General features: G+C 36.1%; 1 protein-coding gene across 4 annotated transcripts; it reads left to right on the forward strand.

Annotated features, from left to right (window-relative positions):
- The first annotated feature begins 4053 nt into the window (after positions 1-4053).
- On the forward strand, positions 4054-19536 carry LRIF1 (ligand dependent nuclear receptor interacting factor 1). 4 transcript variants are annotated; one of them, XM_012468123.3, is made up of 4 exons: positions 4054-4382; positions 14606-16106; positions 17260-17532; positions 18334-19536. In XM_012468123.3, the coding sequence occupies exons 1-4, from the start codon at positions 4315-4317 to the stop codon at positions 18772-18774; spliced, it is 2283 nt and encodes a 760-aa protein (XP_012323546.1). In that variant the 5' UTR covers positions 4054-4314; the 3' UTR covers positions 18775-19536. The 4 variants fall into 4 exon arrangements, with proteins under 4 accessions (XP_012323546.1, XP_012323547.1, XP_012323544.1 ...); XM_012468124.2 differs by lacking the exon at positions 14606-16106 and having other exon boundaries at positions 4066-4382; XM_012468121.3 differs by lacking the exon at positions 4054-4382 and having other exon boundaries at positions 11447-16106.
- The last annotated feature ends 618 nt before the right edge of the window (positions 19537-20154 follow it).

Genomic DNA, 20154 nt, shown 5'->3' on the forward strand with positions numbered 1-20154 from the left:
AAGGTTTTGGTCACCTACTTTCTATATCACTTGGACCATTTCCTGAATTTTTGTCTCATAATTAACTGCTTCATTCAAGAGTGCTTTCAAAGAGTCTTTGTATTGCAACTATTGTAAAACTTTATACACCTGAGAGCATTTTAGTATATCCCCTCACATTTGAATGACAATTGGTTGGAACCAACCAACCGGCTGATTTTTATAACTGGAAGTATTTGGCTCTAAAACATAAAAAACATTATTCCATTGTCCAGCATTGCCATTGAAAAATACGGTTATTAGTTGGATTATTGTCTCTTTATAGGTGATCTGCTTTCTCTCCGTAAGCTTTTAAATTTTTATTTTTGCTTTTGATACTGTTAAATGTCACTATAATTAGTCTGAGCATTGAGTTTTCTTTACCTCTCTTGTTTGACACTATAAGAGCCCCTTCAAACTAAGATCATTTTATTTTTCTTTACCTCTAAGATTTTCTTCCTATCTGTGTGTGTGTGTGTGTGTGTTTTCTCCATAGTTTTTCTGGGATTTCCATTATCCAGTTTTTATTTCATTCTCTATGTGTTATTTTTTTCTGTCTTACTTTTTATATTTTCTATTTCTAGTTTCTTTTCCATTGCCTTCTGGAATATTTAGTCAAGATGATCATCCAATGACTAATTCATTCTTTGCCTTTATTTATACTATGCTTGCCTTATATTTTAATTTCAATTATTCTTTTCATAATTTTGTGATTGTTTCTGCTTCACATATTTAATACCATCCTTTGTCTCCTTAAAAATAATTTTAATACTTATTTTTTTATTTCATCTAACCCAATTATTCTGTTTCACATAATATATAATATTCAGCTTTTTTTCTTTTAACAGTAATTGTACTTGATGTTTCCACCTATTTGGTCCCATCAGCTTATGGTTTCCCTTGGATATGCCCTACCCTGTCTTAATATATATTAGAAAAGAAAGACGGTCAGGTGTGGTGGCTCATGCCTGTAACCCCAGCACTTTGGGAGGCTGAGGCAGGCAGATCACTTGAGGTCAGGAGTTCGAGATCGGCCTGGCCAACATGGTGAAACCTCATATCTACTAAAAATACAAGAACTTAACCAAGCATGGCATGTGCCTGTAATCCCAGCTACTCAGGAGGCTGAGGCAGGAGAATCACTTGAAACTAGGAGATGGAGGTTGCAGTGAGCCAAGATTGTGCCACTGAATTCCTGCTTGGGCCACAGAGTGAGACTCTGTCTGAAAAAAAAAAAAAATTATAGGCCGGGTGCAGTGGCTCACACTTGTAATCCCAGCACTTTGGGAGGCTGAGGTGGGTGGATCATGAGGTCAGGAGTTCGAGACTAGCCTGGCCAACATGGTGAAACCCTGTACCTACTAAAAATACAAAAATTAGCTGGGGGTGGTGGTGGGCACCTGTAATCCCAGCTACTCTGGAGGCTGAGGCAGGAGAATCATCTGAACCCGGAAGGAGGAGGTTGCAGTGAGCCAAGATTGCACCATTGCACTCCAGCATGGGCAACAGGGTAAGACTCCGTCTCAAAAAAAAAAAAGTAAAAAGAAAGATATTTAAGCCTCAGTCTGAATTTTCCAATGAATTTAGAAGAAAAGGTATATAGCCTAAGGAATTCAAAGAACCATTGCTGATCATTCCAATTAGTTTCCACTCCAAAAGGCAATTTCCCTGGTATGAGTTATAAACTGTACCGCAAGACCACACTGATAAAAGCCAAGTTACCTATTTATAACGTACCAGCCAGGGCAGTTTTGTGGAGGGGATGGAGTAGTGACTTCCCAACGTTGGCAGGTAATCCTGCATCTATTTTCATCAGTGGTTCACCTTAGCATGGGTTTTTCCTACCTTGACTTTATCCTGTCTATATCAGGAGCTTGGCTATTGCTACAGGTTTATTTTCAAAGTGTGGTTAATGATAATACCTGATGCAAGAGAAAAATTAAAATAATTTCCTTCACCCTCTTCTGCCCATGGTGGCCCTTGGGTTTAGCCTGTAATACTCTACACACACACACACCAGTTCTGAAAGTTTCCTACAGATGGTAATTTTCACAGCTGCTTTTTTTTTTTTTTTTTTTTTTTTTTTTGGTGGTGGTGGTTGTTGCTGTTAATTCCTAAAATCTAAACTTCTCTTTTTTTATTTCTCCAGAGGTCAGCAGTCTGTACTAGTTCAACATCTTGATTAGAATCAAGGATTTTAGCTGGGTGCAGTGGCTCATGCCTGTAATCCCAGCACTTTGGGAGGCTGAGGCAGGCAGATCATTTGAGGTCAGGAGTTAAGAGATCAGCCTGGCCAAAATGGTGAAACCCTGTCTCTGTTAAAAATACAAAAAAAATGAGCCAGACATGGTGGTGCGTGCCTGTAATCCCAGCTACTCGGGAGGCTGAGGCATGAGAATTGCTTTAATCCAGGAGGCAGAGGTGGTAGTGAGCTGAAATCATGTCACTGCACTCCAGCCTGGGGTGAAATAGTGAAAGTGAGACCCTGTCTCCAAAAAAAAAAAAAAAAAAAAAAAAACCAAGGATTTTCATCCTTATCATAAGAGCAATGTGGAAAACTGATTGTTTTTAATGTAGTGAGATGATACCATCAGATTAGTGTTTCCATAAGGCACCTCTGGCTGCAGCATTTAGAGGAATACAAGAGTGGATATGAGGCTATCAGTTAAAGCTTCACTAGACAAAGTAAGCTTGCTCCATAGTAGGAGTAACAGAAATAAAAAGCAGACTTGTAAGATACGTAGAAGATAAAATCTGCAAAAGTTGGTGACGAATTATATATTTTGGAAAAAAAAGAGGAATGTGTTAAGGTTGACACTGGGATTTTGGCATCTTTAATAGAGGGAAGTTTTTTTTCTTTCTTTCTAGAGATAGCACTGATAAAGGAAAATGTGTAGTGAGGGGAAGAGAAGAAAGTTCTAAGTGTGGTTTTGAACGTTTCATTTGAAGGGACTTTTAAAATATCAAAAAGGAGATCTCAACAATTCACTTGAACATCCAAGTATAGATCCCAGAGAAATCAGAACTGGGAACATAAATTTGTGAGTCACACAGTAGCATTATGCAGTAGGTAAGTACATGGAATGTTCAGCCAGACAACCTGGATTTGGAGCCTGGCTCCATCATTCACAAGCTATATGACCTCTAAAAAGTTTTTTACCCTCTCTGATCATCAGTTTCTTCATCTGTATATAATAATTTTTATTAATCGTTAGGAGTAAATTAATTTTGTAAAAACACTTAAATCAGTGCCACACACATCCTATTATAGATGCCTTTGGTGGTAAAATATGGGTGCAGGTGGTAATTCAAGCCAGGAGCATGAATAAAACCGAAAAAGCGAGACGAGACAGTTTGAGAACAAAAGAGAATCAGTGATCAAGATGTAAAGAACTCCCTTGAAAAGGGAGAGATCTTCGAAAGAGATTGTAATGCACCTCCTAGATCTCCCTGCAGAATGTATATGACAACGAGTGAGAGGCAAAGCTTCAGGAAAGAGTAGTAAATGAGAAACCTTCAGAGAAGTAGCAACAATAATCGCTGGCCACAGGCAAGAGTCTTAAGTTTTCCCAGGCCACGAGTGTATAATAACAAAAAAGCCCGCCGATGTCTTTTAACGCCCTGACGGGAGAGAAAAACTTACACTAGCGGTAGCATAGAAGCAGAAAATTTATGATTGACCCCGGAAACATTTTATTTTTCGTAGGTGTCCGGAGAGCTTTCTTTTGCCATTTGTTGCTTGATCCGGAAGAAAAGATAGCAAACATCACTTGCCATTGGATTGCATCATAAGGGTGGGGCTTTAGCGAACCAGTCACCTTGGCAACCGGACGTGACGACTCCGGAAGACGCCCGACAGAGCTTTGCTCGGCTTTCGGCTTCAGTGGGCGGGGCTGGCAGAGCCAGGCTGACTCCGTCGTCACCACTGACCCGGCCCTGTTGGGGGCGGTGCCACCAAGGCCACGCCCCCTGCGCCTGCCCCGGCTGGCTCTGGAGCATTGTCGTAAGCTCTGCGGGGCGGAGACTCGCGCCGATTCTCTCCGAGGGTACGGCTGCGAGAACGCAGACAAACGCCAGGAGCCTTCCGGTTTCTGGTGGCTGAGCCACCTCGCTCCGAAGCCACAGGATACTCTCTCTCGAGAGCCCGCTGTCGCCCTGCGTTAAGGTCAAATCCCTCAGAATTGCTGCGGGCAACTCCAGCCCAACATTTCTTCGCTCTGGTTTTCGCCCCTTTGAGAAACTCGGCCCCACACTTCCCACTTTCCTGGATGAGGTATCCCCTTCCTCCCCACTAAAATGTCAAATAACCTACGGAGGGTCTTCCTGAAACCCGCAGAGGAAAATTCAGGCAACACCTCGCATTGGTAAGTACCGATTTCGAATCCTCCCCACGCCCGCCCCTCTGTCCGTCTTAGGGATGTGGAGTCGGCCGTCGCTGTGTAGTTGAGAGGATTTGGAGCCCGTAGAGTGCGCCACTCAGGCGGGAAGCACTCGGCACTGCGGCACTTAAAGCCTATAGAGCGCTTTCCTCTGGGAAACATAAAATCTCTTTAGAGCTTGACACAGCCCCTCCCCTGGCTCTGCGGGACTCCAGCGTCTCAAGTTTCATAGGCAGACGGAGTAGATCTCCACGGGAGATGAAATCCAAGATGGCCGACGGCTGTATGTGACTCAAACCTTCTGGAAGATTCTTGCGCACACGCAGAAACGCAGCAGTCAGCGCGAATTAGCAAGTGCAGCCCTGGTGGCGCTGGACCTTCAGTGAAAATAGTTACATTTTAATAGTGAGACAGAAAGGGTGTCTGATTGAAGAAAGATGGCTTTAGAACAAAGAGATTGAATATTTAAAATTTCAAATAGCTTTATATGAAGAGAGAGAAAAATGGAGAAATCCTCGTGTAAAATCAATCCTTTTGAACAGCGTTTTTGAAGTAGGGTGTAATGAAGAGCCATTTATTGGCTATTTATATTTGACATGAGGAGAGTCCAGTGTTTCTGAGGAAAATATTCTTGTAAATTAGAAAATAGATGATCAATAACTTAGTTTATTTTAAAATTTGTATTAAGCGGAAATGAAATGGAAACAATGTTAGCTAAAGCAGAATGTTTTCACTTGTACTCACATGGTTAGTGAATGTATCGTAAGTGATGAGGAAAAAATAGAGTCTGCAGACTAATAAAATGAAGAACTAAGATGCAAAACTCACAGAAGGAGATTTCCATTTGAAGAAAATCAGGCTACCTGGTGGTTAATCTCAACTTTGCCAATTTGTATTTGTGAGGCCAAGTACCTGTTTCCAGTCTGTAAATAATAACACTTAGAAGTTTAAAGATGAGGAGAATGAAATATGTAAAATATGTCATGTAGGAAAATAGTAAAGCACAATTTAAATGTTAAGTGTTACTATTATAAGAATACAACTCTAATTCTGTACAGATTTTAGCCCAGGAGCTTTCCTTAATTACAAGTAGATAGAAAACTCGATTGCAATAAAGACCATAAGTAATGGTGATTCCTTAAAAGCATGCACAGTCTTATAAAAGGAAATGGCCGCTAATAGTAATGAGCTAAAATTCTATTGAAGAACGTCAAGAAAGAACCATTGTATTTCAGATCATAAAAAGAGCCATATTTTGGTATATCGTGTGTTTTTCTTTTTAAGTTTGTGGTGAAAGTTTGGGGGAAGTGACAGAGTGCCCTGTGTAGATATGCAAAAGTAGAATTACTTTTTATGATTAATTTCTGCTGCCCTGTTTTAGTACCTAAATAATGACATCTGACTTAGCTTAATTTATAGAAAATGTGTTTTAGGATTGCATTTTTAAATATAAAAAGTGCTATCAACTTTACTTCGTGTGTGTATACTCAAGTCTGTTATACAATTTCTAATCCTTTGGGGATTTGGAGACTTTTACAAATTACATTCATAAGTCATTTTGAGTTCATTGACTCATTGATTTATGTGTTGTTTTTATTATCTTTGAATATATTTATTTAAATCACTGAGGTTTTACATCATATATTTGTGGCATTTACCAGATGACTTTCTGAAGCTTTGACATTTATTTTGGTTAATGGTTGCATATTTGATTTCATTCTATTTTGTGAGTAACAAAACATCCAAATACAATTTAGTAAATAATATGATTAACATCGGCCCTTTTAGTTTATTGGAAGCTTAGTTTTCTTATTTTTCTTGTAACATGTTTGATGGTAGTAAATCATTTCTTTTTATAACTTAAATGACTATATGATTTTCTTACTGTTTGTAGCTTTAAAGTTTTCCTGTTACTGCTTATTCAAAATTTTTCAGTAGCATAATACAGATTTGTGTATTCTTTGAAGTATCTGTAATTCATCAGAGTATAAAATGTAAAACTCAAATTTAATCTTAGCATACAAAGGAAAAATCTGGAAGATAATCATTTTGATTTGGGTTTTATTGTGAAAGAACAAAGCAAGACTCAGAATGCTTCAGTGGAAAGAAGCTTTAAAGTTGTAGAGACTTGGGTTCATATCCTAGCTTACCGCTTATTATCAGTACAGTTTAAACATTTGAATGAAAAACATTCATTTAGTGCCTACTATGTATATGATAGACTGTGTTAAATGGGAAGACTGATTAAATAATAGGATATGGGCTGTTTCCAGCCTTACAGTCATGATGAAGGAGGAGAGAAGTAGAGTTGATGTGGTAAAGGAAGAGAGTAGATGAAGGGAGTTGGAGGAAAGATTCCAGAAACAGCTGAGTTGGAAGACATAAGTATCAGCTATCCAGTTAAAGATGAATGCAGGATATGCTTATGCAAAGTACTGGTAAATAAAGCATCTGTATAGTTTATTGCTAATGATTGATACTTGTTGCTTTATTCTGTACCTATCCTGCTTGATTCTGTACAAGCAGGATAGGTAGATAGCTTTTAAGGGTTCTGTTTGCCCTGCTAGGGAGATTAGACTTCATCTATTGGAAATTGTTCGGAGTATTTTAAGAAAAAGACTGACATAGGTGTGCATTTTAGATAACTGACGGCAGTGTGGATTTGAGGGTGAGTGATCAACATAAAAGGATTCTATTTCAGTTGTCTTTTCAGAAGTTCTGAGGGCCTGAACTCGCTGGTACAGTAGAGTAGGGATTGGATTCAAAGAAATACAGAAGGGAAGATAAACCAACTTTGTTAATGAATTGGCAGGAAGAAAGTGGGATCAGTTATGATGCCAGTTTTCTGAATGGATATTGGTAAATTAACTGAGATGAGGAACACATCAAGAAAGCAGTCAGATATTTGGATATGAAACTCAGGCTGAGTCAGAGCTGAGACTAGAGACTTAGGAAGCATCACTTTAGAGGTACTATAATGAAAGCCTGTGATTATATATTCCACAATAATAAGAATTAAGATATCATGTGATTGGCCATAGGCGGCTATCTTCACATAACCACTTGTATTCAAATGGGGAGCTAAACTTAAGCGTTCTCAGCAGGGGGTTTGGTTTGGTTTGATTAGAATGATGATGCTTCAATGTCAATTCAGTATGCATTTTGTTGTGTACAGTGTTTTATTTTGTGATTTGTATGAGTGCGTCTGTGTATGTTTGTGTGAGGGAGAGACAGGCACACATACTACAGTCTGAATGAAATCTGTCATTAATCTCTCAGTTTCTGCATTTGAATTTTTTGGACCCTGTTATGATGGGGTTATGCTAAAGTAAATACAAAAAGTAGATAAAATTTCTCAAGGGGAGTGTGTAATTCTAAGTAAGTTATTAAATATTTCTAAATCTCCATTTTCTCAAGTATAAAATGAGAATACAATTCATAACTTGTTGGACTGTTTATTAGGATTAGAATTAGTAACAACTGTTATTATCTATCGCATACGCAATACATGATACATATTGGATAGATTACTACATTACATACTTACATATATTATGTTCTGTATATACATAATATTATAGATTGTAAGATCGAATAGTAAGATAGAAAAGGATTTCCTAGGAGGTAAAAAATATTTATTTTGTAAAAATATCTACAAAATGTTAACTGGCCGTCAACATTTTTACTAGTTTATTTCCGAAATGTGAATGCCTCATATCAATATTAGAATAGTAAAAACTGTCAGAAGTCATGTAACATTACCAATATGTTTAATGTGCCCTTTTACTAAATTTCTCATTACATTTTTAAAAGACCTTACCTTTATTCTCAGAAACCAATTGCATATTTAATGGAAGATGATAACTATTAGGCTCCTAGGCAGTCATTTCATTTATTTCTCATAGCAAGCCTTTTTTCCCCCATTTAACATTTAACAAATGAAGAAACAGATTCCAAGAGGATAAGTAAATTTTCCAGTCAACTCGTAATTATAAGAACCAGAATTAGAAGCCCGTAATCTTTCTAATATGTTCCTCTTTTCTCTTTTGAAATGTTAAGCTGTGTTATATATCAAATGTAGTTTGTCAGTTTGAACACCAGCTGGTTTAAAGTAATTACCTTAAAGTAATTACTTTAAACTATTTTCTAAGTTTACCAAATTTGAAAATGGGATGCAGAATCTCATTCCAGTTTTAGTTCTGATATTAGCCTGCAGAATATGATCTTTCAGAAAACAGAATCGTTGTAGGATTTCAGTTATTCAATCTCTTCAATGGAATGCTCCTTCTAGATATGAAAAACTGTATATTGATGGAAGGATTATGAATTTTGCCCTGATTTATTTCTTCTTTCCTTAGCAGTCTGCATTTCAGTTTAATTTTTAGAACTCTACATTTTGTTGAAAAGAAATTATGGATTTTTAAAAAAATTATAACTTGTAGGATTCAATTCAGCTAACATTATTGTGTGGAAGTTCCAGATTCTGAATTAGATGCAGAGTATATAGATATGAATAGGATAATCTACCCTGTAGGAATTTATGGTCTGTGGTAGATTATATGAATCTCACTGATATGTTGACATGGAAGAAGCTTCATTTTTCTTTTTTTTTTTTGGAGGAGAAATAGAGGAAAAGAGAGGGAAAAATCTAGTGATCAGATTTGAAAATAGCTCATCCAGTATAACTTTTTTATAAAGCAGAAATACAGAGGTCATTATAAAATATTATGTATGGTATTGGAAGAATAATTGCAAAATAAATAATAAAGCCTTTCTCATCTTAAGGAATTTCAATCTTACTGAATGAAACAATACTTTACTCATTTTTTAAATTTAGCTAATAAAGTCAATAAAGAAAGCATTATATAATTTCCAACATTAGTGGCACCAATAGGAGTGCATTAGGGATTCCAAGTTGGAAGAAATTAAGCTTGAGTGACTGGCATATATTTTATGGAGAAGATAGAATTTGAAACTCATTTTGTTGGAGAAGAAAAATAATACTTTGAGTAAATAATGTAATGTACATGGCATATTTCAGAATAGCAAAGAGAAGTTGTAGGTGGTTTTGTTGTAGAGATTGGTTGGGGCTAGTTTGTAAATGATTTTCATGTCAAGCTGAATTGTCAATGATGAATACTAAAACTTTGAATGGGAGGTAACAGGATGAAAACAGTCTTAATCTATCAGAGATACATAATAGTCAATAGTGGCTGCAGTCAGAAAAACTAAACATCAGCAAAATACTGTAGGAATGAAAATGATGAGTGCTAGATACATCTGATGAGTATATCATCTAGATAGTGGAAGTCACAATGATGAAGAAAAAAAAGATGGATGAAATAGGTTAAATAGAAAACCTTATAGACTTGATTCAGTATGCATTTATTAATTGTTTAACTTTTGTAAGGACATATACAAGGTTATGTGGATGAATTTAAGAACGATGATAAAGACAAATCAGTGATCACTAGGTGATTTAAAACTTATATGATGTGGAAAATATTGGTGCTGCCACATGACTGAGTGGTAGGATAGACTACTAGTTTTCAACAGAGATTAATTATAACTTGCTGGATTTAAAATGTTGATATTAAAAATGAAAATGTTTGGTAAGACATCACAGATATGGAACTGATGTCAATTCCAGTAGGGGAAAGGAATTAAAGGATATAACTATGGGAGTCATTATTTCAAAAAAGATACTTGAAAATAGTTGAAGCCATGAGAATTGTTGCAGTCTTTAAGGAAGAATGTCTTAAAGGAGAAAAACAGGGTCAAGAACTGTACTTGGTGGAATAGTTACAGTAGAATGCTTATAATGCAGAAAATGAGTAAGAGAACATTAAGGAAGTCGAGAAATAAATTGTACACAGTGGAAACCATGATAGGAAAGAGGATCAAGATGGAAGGATAATTAGTTGCAACAGAGAGCACCTAGGGAATGAACATAAAGACGGATTTAACTGTGAGAACATATTTAGTAATCTTTGAGAATGAAGTTTTAGTAGGACAATAGGAAAGAAAATGGACTGCAAAAAAAAGTAGGCTTCAAGATAACTTTCTGGCATATCACTTAATTGTGGTTTGTTAACACCATCTGCCACTTCCTGTCACTGAACTTGACACTTAGTTCAACATCTAGCTCACTGTCTTCCCTCTGATCCTATGTGATTTCAGTATCCATACAGATGGATAATCTTTGTCACCTCATCTTTATTACAGAAATTTTTTCCCCAGTAATCTTACTCTCTGTTCTGTTGCACCTATCTACTTTTGTAGTCCTTATTATTAGATGAAATTACTGCATCTACAAAATTGTTTAATGCATTCTGTTTTCAAAAATGCCAATTCCTGTATTTCTAGCTGACTTGTTTAACTGTTCTTATTGTAACTGTTAACTTTATCTGGCCCCACAGACCAATAATCCCTTTATTTATCCCTGTACTTTAGCCTTTTATTCTCTTATTTTCTTCCTATCCAGTTTAGATTCTCTGTTTCATTTTAATAACTCTTATCAATACCTTACATTCTTTTGGTCTTCTTTGATTTTTGTTGCACCTTTCTGATGCCACCCCAACCCTGGATGAACTCAGTGTGCTTTCTCTTTGTCTGTGCTTGGTGTCACAAGGAAAATCTCAAGAGTACAGATTAGCACTACTATAAATTCATAACCACTAACTGTCTTCTTGCACCATCAACACATCCTGGCAACTCTGATGTTTTCTGTGGTCAGTTTACCCCTTCAAAAAAACTGTTTCAAATCTTTGATTCTCTTCAAATCGTCCCGTATTTTTGCTGTTACTTTTATCAGATGATGTCATGCGATTTTTCATAAAGAAAATAAAAGCCTTTAAATGAGAATTACTTAAGCCTTCTAACATCAAAGCTACATGTTTAACTGAAAATGCACCTAACCTCTCCTCCAGTGTTCCAATGGAAGGAGCTAGCTCTGTAGCACTCTTTAAGGTTCAGTCCCTCCACCTGTCTTTCTGGTTTCCATTTCCTAACTCCTTCTCATTGCATATCTCTCTTTTTCCTTTATTACCAGTTTCTTTCCTTGACTGGCTCACATGAGTATTTACATATGTTCTGGTTTATCTGACCTTAAAAAAGAAAGAAAAAGGAAAGATCCTTTCTTTGATTTCATTTATTACTGTAGCTACCTGCCAGTCTTTCTCTTCCTCTTGACAGTCAAAGTTTAAAAAGAGTTGTCTGCTTGCTTTTTTTATATCCACTCCTCAGCAACTTCTTTCCCCTGCCACACTGCTCTTATTAAAGTCATCAGTGACCTTCACAGCATGATTTCCAGTGTACATTTTTAATTCTCATCCTATTTGGCATCTCAGAAACTTTTAGTAGAATTGCCCAATTTTCTTATAATCCTCTCTTCTTTTGGCTCACATTGCACCAGAAGCAATGGTTTTCTTCCTGCGACTCAAGAATAATGGGAAGCCACTGCAATGTTTTAAGCAGGGAAAAATCAGTTTTAGTGTGCTGAGTAAATTGAAAGGTAGAAGATGTGATTGAAGAAAAAAATCAGTCATTAAGCATTGTAGTATTCTAAGCCAGAGATGATGTTTGCTTTGAGTAGAGTGGTAAGTCGATTTGGAAGGAACTGAACAGATCAAAGGAAATTTAGGAGACAGTATCAACAGGATTTTGTGATCATTGAATGCAGGGAATAAGAAAGCAGGATTTACCTATTCTGACTTAAGGCATCTAAGGTAGATGAGATGCTATTTAGCAAAGAAAACCCTGGAGAAGATGGAATTTGGGAGATTAGGATGGGCAGAGATCTGCTCACCGTGTTGAATTTTAGGAACATTTGAGATTCTGAATGAAAATGTTAATAGGAAATTTGGATGTATAAGCCTAAATCTCAAAGAAGCCACAGATAGAAATATTTGAAATTGTTGATATGTAAGTGATAATTTAATTGAAATTGTGCATTGAGAACAAAGCATCTAAGGAAATAGAGTACAGAATAGGAAGAGAAGGATTCTTTCTAAGCTTTGGTAAATTCCCAACATTTGAAAGTTGATTCAGAAGTATGAGTTGGCAAAGAAGACTGAGGAGCCAATACAGAGGCTATTGTTACTCTTTTGAGTTTTAAAAATCGATTAAAATGTAAGAATGCATAAAAACAGAGTGGGCCAGATTAGGCCCAGAGGCTACAGCTTACTGATCCTTTTTTCCTAATGAGCCTGGTGCTTACATTATAACAGATACTTGGTAAATTTTTGTGTAATGAATTAATATTATGTTCTTCCCCAGGTCAGATGTGCTTTTCTTGAGGTGCAGGGAGATAATAAAGGTGAATTTTTCCTCTTAAAACCCTGAAGGCAAGAATTCATCCATTTCTTTGGAGTTACTCTCTTTAGAAGTTAACTTTTAATTTATTAAAAGTCAGTGTATGATCAGCCTGGGCAACATAGCAAAACCTTACCTCTATAAAAAATAAAAAAAATAGCTGGGTGTGGTGGCATGCATCTGTAGTCCCAGCTACTTGGGAAGCTGAGGTAGAAGGATGGCTTGATCCCCGGAGGTGGAGGTTGCAGTGAACTGAAATTTGCACCGGACCCTGTCTCAACACCACCACCACCACCAAAAGGTCAATTTAATATTTTGACCCACTCTTAAGTGTTCAGAAGACTGCTTTATGTTTTTGTGAGGATATAATGTTATTTGAACTGCAGAAAGGTAAACTTGAGTTCCAGCATTTCCATGGATACATAGAATTTTTGATACTGATTTTTATCAATACCTGAGAGTTTTAAAAACATACCTAATTATTATCATTATTTGCCCTTGAACTTTTTATTAATACCTGAGAGTTCCTTATTAATAAAATAACACTTGATATTTTTATTAATATCTCATAGTTTTAAGAACATACCTGCTTGTTATCATTATTATTATTTGCCCTTGAATTTTTTTCTTTATTTGATCTTAGTTATCTAAGACCATGCTAGGTCTGTAGGATATGGACACTGCACTCATTGTTAGAATTTAACATGAGAGACAGTCTGTAGATAAGCAAACATACTAATATGTGATAACCATCTATGATATATATCATGAAGGAAGCTAACAAGTCTAATGTTATAGATTAATTATGAAGGAAGGATAGATTAGAGTGGTCAGAAAATGTATCTCTTGAGAAATATCATTTATGCCAAGACTTGAGGTATGTGAAGAGTTGGGTTGGGAGTGGAGTACCTAGGAAGAGTGACTGTATGTGTGATGACCCTGAATCCCATGAAAGCTCAATATTTCCAGGAGCTGAAAGATGTTTTAGATATAAATAAGGTAAGATATCTTTATTCAAGTCATCTCCAAATAACTAATTATGCAAACAGAGATTAGTATATATTGACTTTTCTTAAGATCAGACAATCTGTACTAAGAAATAATTCAAGGCATGGGGGTCAGAATTGATTCAGTTAAACAAAATTTATTTTAAGTCTGTTCCATGTTGATTGAAAACCATTCAGCTGAAATTGCAGTGATATTATATGTATGGATTGATAGGTGATTGACTGTTGACTACTATATATAATTGCTTTACCAAGGACTATTTAGCACTAAACCTCAAATGTGCTGAAACAGTAATCAGAAGAAAATGATTCCTATGTAAGCGGTTCAGTGAGGTCTGCAGTACAAAAATGTGGAAACTAGGGTAACACCTTGAGAGAGATCTTAAGCAAAAGAAGAATAGCTGACAGTAGAACTTGCGAGTTATGATAGGAAGAAGACAGAATAGATTGGAGGGGGAAGACTGAGAGAAATGGCATAAGAGTAAGGGGAGAGGGAATGAGAATCTTCAGTTAGAGTAGAGGAGGAAGACAAGAGGAAAGATCTCAAGGAAAGGGGGAAGGGAGGATGGTAATAGTTTAAGAGGAGCCTACTTTAGTAGCATAATTTTATATAAGGCAAAACCTTAGATATGTCTACTTTTAGCCTTAGGAATAAATGTTATTATCTCATACCCATTGCCTAATCATGTAAGAAGCTGACTATATCATTATCTCTTCTACTTCAAAATCTTTGTTTTGCAGTTTTTCACTTTGAAAACTCAAATGGAAAATGATATACTTTAATTATATTTTAATATTTAAAAATAATATTTACAAATACTTATTTTTAAATAAAATGTGTATACCATGTAGTATGTTGTATTTATTTACTCATAATGTTCTTTTAAGTGTTTCAGGCTGCATGTACCAAGTAGTTCAGACGATTGGCTCGGATGGAAAAAATCTTCTGCAATTACTTCCAATTCCTAATTCTTCTGGAAATCTTATACCACTAGTTCAATCTTCAGTCATGTCTGATGCTTTGAAAGGGAATACAGGAAAACCAGTTCGAGTTACTTTTCAGACTCAGATTCCCAGCTCTTCCACGAGTGCATCAGTTCAATTGCCCATTTTTCAGCCAGCCAGTTCTTCAAACTATTTTCTTACAAGAACAGTAGATACATCAGAAAAAGGTAGAGTTACTTCTGTGGGAACTGAACATTTTTCTTCATCAATGTCTAAAGTTCAGAGTCATGGTGTGAAAATTGATGGACTCACCATGCAGACATTTGCTGTTCCTCCCTCAACACAAAAAGACTCATCTTTTATTGTAGTTAATACCCAGAGTCTCCCAATGACTGTGAAGTCTCCAGTTTTGCCTTCTGGGCATCATTTACAGATTCCAGCCCATGCTGAAGTGAAATCTGTACCAGCGTCGTCATTGCCTCCTTCAGTGCAGCAAAAGATATTTGCAACTGCCACCACCAGTACCTCAGGAATGGTTGAGGCCTCTCAAATGCCAACTGTTATTTATGTATCTCCTGTAAATACAGTGAAAAATGTAGTCACCAAGAACTTTCAAAACATTTACCCAAAACCTGTTACAGAAATAGCAAAGCCAGTAATACTAAATACCACACAAATTCCAAAGAATGTTGCTACAGAGACACAATTGAAAGGTGGTCAGCATTCTCAAGCTGCTCCAGTGAAATGGATTTTCCAAGATAAGCTGCAGCCTTGTACGCCATCTCTTGTTCCTGTTAAGTCTTCAAATAATGTGGCTTCAAAGATTTTAAAAACTTTTGTAGATAGGAAAAATTTGGGAGATAATACTGTAACTATGCCACCATTGAATACCATCGATCCTAGTGGGACACAATCCAAAAATATGCCTATTAAAGATAATGCTTTGGTTATGTTTAATGGGAAAGTCTATCTGTTGGCTAAAAAGGGGACAGATGTTCTGCCATCACAAATTGACCAACAGAAATCTGTTTCTCCTGATACTCCACTAAGAAAAGGCACGTTACAGATAGTGAGTCCAAGTCCAGTCACAGAAATATCCAGAGAGGTTGTAAATATGGTTTTGGCTAAAAGTAAATCTTCCCAGATGGAGACAAAATCACTTTCCAATACCCAGCTTGCTTCCATGGCCAATCTAAGGGCAGAGAAGAATAAAGTGGAGAAACCATCTCCTTCTACCACAAATCCACATATGAACCAATCCAGTAACTACTTAAAACAGAGTAAGACTTTATTAACAAATCCAATCTTTCCAGATGGATTTAGTACAGGACACAATGCCCCCAGAAAAGGAAGTATCTTCCAGAGCATAGAGAAAATAAGTTCCTCTGTTGATGCAACAACTGTTACTTCACAACAGTGTGTTTTCAGAGACCAAGAACCAAAGGTAATTTTCCCATGTCAGGGTGCTCTTTTTATGTATCTATATAGAAAAGTTTGTTTTCTTAATTCTCAAGGTTATCTATGATATCTCTTTCCCCCCTGCCAACCCTGTCACACACAGACTATACACATGAGTATTTAATTAAGTCAAAACTTCCATCTGAGCAAATTTGAGAAGGAGTACAATTAGTCTTTCTCTTGAATCACTTGGCATGCCAATTCTTTAAAACAATGTAAACAAAAATATTACAGAGTAACAAGGCTTAGGAGAGTTGGAGAAGGATAATGTGAATTCGAAGTTTAGTAAAAATGTGTGAGTGTATGTATATATACACATGTATGTATGTTCATATTTAATAGCTTTTTTAGTATATGAAGAGATCAATGTGCATGTAAAAGAGTTGGTTTTGGGGTTTTGTGTGTGTGTGTGTGTGGTGGTGGTGGTGGTATACCATGGAAAAGGTGAGATAGGGCTAATTGGTACTTTCAGTAATTTGTGGAAATAAGATTTTATCAGTATCTTTGATGGGTTGATTGTTATTTTTTGGTAGACAAATTTCCTTTTCCTTTTTATTAGCTCTTTGTGACTCCTCAACTACTCAACATGTCCACATAGTTAGCTTTATGTTTGATTTAAGGTTTGTGTGTCTGTGTGCTTACTAGATATTTGTACCCACCTTTTCCTTTGCTTACTTAGAGGTCTACTTAATAATGTCAGTGTTTCTCCCTTTCAGTACAGAATTCATTGAACTCCAGTGGTATAAGGAGGTAAATTCTGATTGTTAAATACAAGACTGATAAAGGCATGTGTGATTTTTCCAGAAGACTACAATTCCTAAATAATGTCATATATGTTATTTTAATGTTGTCATTAGTTTGTATTCTCCTTTCAGTTGTTTGAGAATTGACTATTCATTACCTTTCTAGTTCAACAAATTAAATGAGAAATTGTAGAGGGGGAATATTTTAAGTTTGTACTTACATTCGGTTTTTTGAGTTTGGGTGGTAAGGCAAGGATAATATGAACCAATCCTTTAGGATTTTAAAGCATGCTATATTCTTTTATGTAAGATGAAATAATCACTTAGTTGCTTGTTTAATAAAGTAACTTGAATAATTAGCAGTATTGTTTGTATGTTTTCTTTTCCTAATTCCAGATCCATAATGAGATGGCATCAACATCAGAAAAAGTTACCCAAGGAAGAAATGACAAGAAAGATTCTCAAGAAAGAAGTAATAAGGCATCACATCTGAAGAGTGATGCTGAATTTAAAAAGACATTTGGCCTTACTAAAGATTTGAAAGTGTGCCTTACTCGAATTCCTGACCAATTGACCTCTGGAGAAGGTTTTGATTCCTTTAGCAGTTTGGTAAAGAGTGGTACTTACAAAGAGACAGAGTTTATGGTGAAGGAAGGAGAGAGAAAACAGGTAGGTAATACATTTCAGTGTATTCTTCATAGGTAGTACAAGTGATACACGAATATTAAATTTCTTGATTTGGTTTTTAGCCTTGTGCATTAGTATAAATGTTGATTGTTACTGGTTTTGCAAATATATATATTGTACCAAAACGATGTTTAAAAGAACCGTGTATGCACAGGTAAAAATGCATCCACAGTTGTTAAAGATGTGTTTTATTTGTTTTTATTAACTGCTCTTTTTTCCATTATAAGAAAATGGCCATAGCTTTTTAACTGGTCATCCTACTTTGAGGATTCTATCTAAAGGAAATAATTCAAATGTAGTGGAAGATATATGCATGCATATGTTCTTATCTTTTAAGCAACTTATTTAGCTAATAATGATAAATGTCTATAACTTTGCCTACTGTCATTTCACTTACGAATGTCATTAAGACTAGTAAACCTTTTCTAATGAAAATCCTCCACATGTGCCTGCCGTGTAAAGGAGAAGAAAAAACTAAATTAATCGTATTTCTCAAGCGCTTCACAAGTGTTATAATATTTCTGTGGTAGATCAGTATGGCTTCTAAACTTGACTTGAGCAAGAAAATGTGAATTAGGCACCTTCTTCTTACTGAATATGATTAAGACATTTTGGTACCACACAGTTGGAAATGTTTCTTTCTTTCTGTAGTTATCCTCTGTAAATTTTGTTAATTGTAACAGCTAAATATTTGTTTCTGCAGATGTTGTTAAATTTGATAGTATACCATGAATTTAGCAATAAAATTTTGTTTTTGTTTTGGAATGTTATTTAACATTGCAGCAGAATTTTGATAAGAAAAGAAAAGCAAAGACTATTAAGAAGATGGATCACATAAAGAAGAGTAAAACAGAGAATGCTTATAACACAGACATAAATGGAGGAGCTAGTGTCACCATCTCTCAACCCCTAAGCAGTATCTTACCAACTTCAGATGTGTCACAATGTAACACTCTCACAAGTCGCAGCAAAACCAGACAAGAAAAGAGAACTGAGATAGAATACTATACCCATGAGAAGCAAGAGAAAGGCACATTGAATTCAAATGCAGCTTATGAACAAAGTCATTTCTTCAATAAAAACTATACTGAAGATATTTTCCCAGTGACACCACCAGAGTTAGAAGAAACCATTCGAGATGAAAAAATAAGAAGACTTAAGCAGGTGCTGAGAGAGAAAGAAGCAGCTCTTGAAGAAATGCGTAAGAAGATGCACCAAAAATAAAATCTCCTGTACTTAAAGACTTCAATAGAATAGCTGTTTTTAAAAATATACTTTTGCATTGTTAATTGTAGATGTGTTCTGAAAGTGTCTGAATATGAAACTTGTTTCTTCATCAGTTGATTGTAGAACTTTAAGGAATACAGAAAAGATTGATTCACATATAACTTGTAATTTACATGGGGTATCTAAACCTTTGTCTTAGATACCTTTTTTTGGAAGGAGAAATTTTATATTTTTCTATTTTAACTAGAATTCTCCAAGTTTGAATATTTGGGCAGGGTTTTTGTTATTCTTTATATCTTTACCTAAATTGCTCAGGCATTATTCCATAAGTAGATAATGACTGTGTATTACTGAAATGTTATAATCCAAGAGAGGAAATCAGCTCCAAACTTAGCTTTTCCAGTGGATTTGTATATGTACTTGCTTGATCTCTTTACCCTTAAAATGATGATACCTTGTGTCACCATTGTTATTTTTTTTTTTAATGTCATGAAATAATATGTATTATGGCAACATTACTTAAGCATTCAAACGTTTCTCAAGAATGAGCAACATTTGTAACTTTACAGTGTAATTTTATATAATCCAAACTGTAGTTTAGAATTCAGGCTATTTGATATTTTGTTTGCTTATAGTGGTGTATTGTTCCCAGGCAAATGCTGCTTTTTTTTTTGAGTATGTACATATGTTACTGAGATTGTGTAAAAAGTAGATCTTGAACAGTTGTCACGTTTAATATTTTTTAAACTTTAAAGTGTATTTTCTCTGTCTGGTTAATTTTTGATTTGGGAATTTTTGGGAGGGGTGTAGGGATGGGGATTAAGGATGGGGAGTTAGCTGAGCATGGTGGCATGTTAGTTCCTGCTACTCAGAAGTCTGAAGCGGGAGGATTGCTTGAGCCTAGGAGTTTGAGGCCAGCCTGGGCAACACAGTGTGACCCTGTCTCTTTAAAAAAGAGAGAGAAAGGAGGAGGTGAATAAGGTTATTAAGAAATGATCAGGTCAGGCGTGGGTTCATGCCTATAATCCCAGCATTTTGGGAAGCTGAGGCGGGCAGATCATCTGAGGTCAGGAGTTTGAGACCGGCCTGGCCAACATGGCAAAACCCTGTCTCTACTAAAAATACAAAAATTAGCCAGGCACAGTGGCAGGCACCTGTAATCCCAGCTACTCAGGTGGCCAAGGCAGGAGAATTGCTTGAATCCGGGAGGTGGAGGTTGCAGTGAACCGAGATCATGGCACTGCACTCCAGCCTGGGCAACACAGCCTGGGCAAGAGAGCCAGACTCAGTCTCAATAAATAAATAAATAATCAGCAAATCTCTGGAAGTAAGAGAGGTTAAAGAAAAAAAAATCTGTGCAATGGCAACAAAAGAGAA

This window comes from Aotus nancymaae, unplaced genomic scaffold (genome assembly GCF_030222135.1).
Source record: "Aotus nancymaae isolate 86718 unplaced genomic scaffold, 86718_ANA_hifiasm-v0.15.2.pri h1tg000007l, whole genome shotgun sequence".
Classification (NCBI taxonomy): Eukaryota; Metazoa; Chordata; class Mammalia; order Primates; family Aotidae; genus Aotus; species Aotus nancymaae.